Source organism: Citrus clementina, unplaced genomic scaffold (assembly GCF_000493195.1).
Source record: "Citrus clementina cultivar Clemenules unplaced genomic scaffold, Citrus_clementina_v1.0 scaffold_7, whole genome shotgun sequence".
Lineage (NCBI taxonomy): Eukaryota > Viridiplantae > Streptophyta > Magnoliopsida > Sapindales > Rutaceae > Citrus > Citrus x clementina.
The window spans coordinates 13,142,872-13,147,163 of record NW_006262075.1 but is presented as its reverse complement, the minus strand read 5'-3'; the positions used below and the strand labels follow the sequence as shown (position 1 = coordinate 13,147,163).

The following is a 4,292-nucleotide window of genomic DNA, read 5'->3' as shown; positions in this document are numbered from 1 at the left end:
GTCCCTTTTAGCATTACTTAGATTTGGAGTATCTGAATCATAATTCTTAAATTTGTTTGCACGTTGAGTAAACTTAAAAATGTGAAAAAGCAATTAAAAAAATGGAAATACATTATCATCTTGATTAACATCTAAAACAATTTTTGTCATTGAAGGAAGTGAATTGTTATATACCTTGAATTGTAGTTATCCCACAATAACCAAGATCCAATGCTTTCAAGTTTGGCAAATCTGCGAATCCTACATGCGTCGATAAAAAATGAAAATATTACATGTAAAGGCATTGTATGTGATATGCGCGTTGGATGAACATTAATTCTTAATTTGCTTCTAATATCAGATTCAGTGGCTTACCTAGCGCTGTCAAATTTTGATTACCGCTTAAATCCAACACTTGCAGGTTTGTCAAATTTGCTAATCCTGTTAAAAAAAACATAAATTTGTTAGAGAGCCACTACAATCTATCAAAAAAAGGAGAGAAAGAATGACTTCCTAATTTTCTAAAAGTAGATAATTTAGTCAGAACCCCTATAATCTATCAAAAAAGAAAAAAATCAAATCCCTGTTAAATTATACCTAGAAATTAATTAGTATTATTCTCGTATATTTTGATGTTGACTTCTAAGTCATTTCAAATAATCTAAAAAAGAGTTCAACACTTCTTGTTCATCATAATTGCCTACCACATATTAGGTACGCGCTCATTGGACATTATATTGGTTCTCTAATTTTTTAGTTGTTTTCATAAATAATAAATGGTCTAAGAGGCACTAAATTAATTTGTCTTGAATATTTAAATATTTCCTCTCATAAAATCAACGATACAAATAAAGAACTCGATTTTAAAAGGTATTTTTAATTAAAGGGGAGAAAAATTGGTGTTCATAATTTTGCCTTTCAAGTAGCTTGCTTGACCAACAAACAAGTCGCTAGAAATTGGGGGTATAAATAATTAATGAAAGTATTAAAAATTATCATGTTTCAACGAAAAATAACTGCGTACGTTTATTTTAAAAATTTTACCTTGAGTTGTAGTTATCCCACAATAACCAAGATCCAATGTTTTCAAGTTTGGCAAATCTGGGAATCCTACATGCGCCGATAGAAAATGAAAATATTACATTTAAAGGCATTGTATGTGATCCGCGCGTTTGATGAACATTAATTCTACATTTAATTTGCTTCTTATCTCAGATTCAGTGGCCTACCTAGTGTTGTCAGATTTTGATTACCGCTTAAATCCAACACTTGTAGGTTTGTCAAATTTGCTAATCCTGTTAAAAAAAAAACATAAATTTTGTTAATAACAGTTATGTCACTCTTGTCTAAATTGTTTAATTAAAATAATATGGTAAATATTGAATGAAAATTAACTGTGCAAATTGTTTAATTAAAAAAATGACCTTCTAAAGAACCGTGTCTAATATAATTAGAACTCAAATCCAATGCTTCCAAGTTTTTTAATTTAGCTAATCCTGCACCAAGAAAGAAGAAAAATTTTATTAATCATCTTTGGAAAAAAAAGAATTAAGATTAAGAAATAAATTTAGATTAAATAATTGTAGTAATAAAGCTTATGATTCAGATCTAATTAAATTGATCATATACTCAAAAATGACTTTTTTTTTTTTTTTAAATTTTACTAAGAAATTAGAAAGTAAATTTTTGTCGTGTACCAATTGTAGTGAAGTTTGTCAAGTTTTCCAGTAAAAAATGGGTTTTAATTTGACATTATACATGTGTAAAAATTAAGGGCATAATAATATCACAAGGAATTTGGGTAGTGACTTGTTGCCGTGTACCTTGAATTGTAGTTATTCCACAACCACGAAGATCTAATTCTTTCAGGTTTGTCATATTTGCCAATCCTACACCAATGAAAAGTAAAATATTACTTTTTAAAATTATTGTAGAAGGTTGTGATTCGTGTGCTGACTTGGTAATTATCTCAGTAGCCTACCTAGCCTTGTTAAAGAGCTACTAGTTATATTGTAGTTCGCGCTTAGATCCAACACTTGCAAGTATCTCAAATTTACTAATCCTGCTCAGAAAACATTAATTTTGATCAAGACAATATAAATATATATTTTAATTAAGAAATTAATTAAGTTGCCTGACATGTATATCTGCTGGCCTGAAACGTATATGTATACCTTGCTTGGTTCTGGAACCTTCAATGGAATTGTAACGAAGATTCAGAGTGGTAAGTGAAGTTAGTGTATTCAAATATGGTAATATGCTGTCGTTGAAGTCATTATTACCAAGATTTAACATCTCCAGCTGCCTCAAACTCCCAAAGCTATCGTAAGCTGCAAATGCATATGAAGTGTTATTATTAATTAGTCACTGACAAAATATTTATGGACGAGAAATAAATGTACACATATATACGGACCTCTATTCTCATAGATGCCTGTAAACCCATTGGAAGATAAGTCAAGGCTTTGCAATTCTTCAAAAGGATGAAACAATGACATATTGATCAAAAGCGAAGCCGAAGTACTATAAAAAGAATTCAATCCCTGTGAATAATTGAGTGAGAGTTGCATCACGCGTCGTGTGGTGGCGTTGCACATAACTCCCACCCAATCATCACAACAATCAGACGGCATTCCATCATCCTCACCAACCCATGAAGGAAGAATTTTGTCATCATATCTAATATCACTGAGTGATATGAAGAAGCTCTTGATTTCCAACAGAGCACTCCTCTCTGTTTCCAAGCATCCTTTGTATCCATGAATTTCATTCATCAATACAATAATCCAAATTAGTGACATTAATGAGAACTTAAGACAGGAAGTACTTTCCATTGCAGAGCAACTTTTCATTTGGTTAAAATAAAATGTGCAATGAGCAACTTTCCATTGCAAAGCAATTTATACTAAAAGTTTATCGCAGGTCTTGCAATTTGATTGGCTGAAGACTTTTTTAAGACTTTCCAATACATCGCCATCTTTGAAGACTTGTAAGCATTCCATGTTTTGCAACATTTGACCAACGGGAAAAAGCACTTCATTAATACCCCGTGGAAAATATAGATAAAGTGATTGTAAACTATAAATTTTTTCAATAGTTTGATGGAGATAATCATAACTAATAAAATAAAAGTTGACTGAGAGAATTTAAATAATTTAACCGTTTGTTTGGATTTCCATTGCATTTTCAGTCAATCGATTAAATAATGTGTTTTGAGAAGAATTTGATTGGATGTTTGATAAGTTTAAATTAATTTATTAGAAAATCAATAATTAATCAACCTAAATTTTCATACATGTTTAGTTTAATTACTCATAAAATTGTGGCGCAGTCTTAAATGACTAAACACATCAAAGTTATTTGAAGCTCTTGTGACTCTTTGTCTTCATGCATTTGAATCAAAGCTCTACTAAAATCAAAGATATTGAGAATCCTTAACGAGGAAAGTTTCCATTGCTCTCAATCTGCAGCTTGACTCCTATTACAATCACTTGAAATGACAAAAACATAAATTTCATATAAACTTAGGACAGCTGTACGGGTTCAATTTAAATGACCCTATCTAATTTTCCATATATTATTACAACCACGTGGGAAATTAAAGTTGGCTGACTTTCAAATTAAGCCTGCAAACAAGTGGCCATCAATTCTTTATCCGCTAACCATTAGTGGAGACGGTCAACACTATAAAATAAAAGTTGACTAAAAGTTTATGTAATTTAAGAGTATGATTAGGCTTTTATTGAATTGTATGAATATGATTCGGTTTGCACTGAATTATCAAATAATCTATTCAAGGATTGATATTCTAAAATATTTAGTGAGTTTCGAAAATTATTTTATTAGATTTTTGGTAAATTTTTTTTACTATTAGATGATTAATAATTAATCAAGTAATTTTCCATATATATTTGATAATTTACTTGTAAAAGTGTGGACTACATCCAAATGACATTTTATATGATGTATGACATATGTAGAGGTGCAATTTAAACAGGCTTAATTTTATATATGAATACTTATATATTGCAGCATTCAATCATTGTGTTAAAGCGCCAATCATGATGACCACCAAAACCTGTGAATGATTAGTCAATCGAAACCCAATGTATGCTTAATTAATATTTTCTACCCCATATCAATTTTTCCGCTCTATGAAAGTTAATTATTTTTTTGTTAACTTTAAAAATATATATTAATGTGTATAGTTAAGTGTACACAACCTTTTCATCAATAAAAATTATATTCACACTAATCAACTTTCCATTCTTCTTAGTATTAACAGACTCCTACATTTTACAAAATCTAACCCT

General features: G+C 29.9%; 1 protein-coding gene across 1 annotated transcript in view; it reads right to left on the bottom strand.

Moving 5' to 3' along the window:
* LOC18036623 (receptor-like protein 9DC1) overlaps positions 1-2,796 on the bottom strand; it is a 5,486-nt gene extending 2,690 nt beyond the window's left edge. The window contains exons 1-7 of the mRNA XM_006427395.2: positions 2,396-2,796; positions 2,154-2,309; positions 1,961-2,041; positions 1,770-1,868; positions 1,024-1,080; positions 355-420; positions 175-240 (exon numbers count right to left, since the gene is read on the bottom strand). Coding sequence (XP_006427458.2) covers positions 175-240; positions 355-420; positions 1,024-1,080; positions 1,770-1,868; positions 1,961-2,041; positions 2,154-2,309; positions 2,396-2,780 — 910 coding nt within the window. The 5' untranslated portion in view covers positions 2,781-2,796. The remainder of the gene's footprint in view (positions 1-174; positions 241-354; positions 421-1,023; positions 1,081-1,769; positions 1,869-1,960; positions 2,042-2,153; positions 2,310-2,395) is intronic.
* Between the last annotated feature and the right edge of the window lie 1,496 nt (positions 2,797-4,292).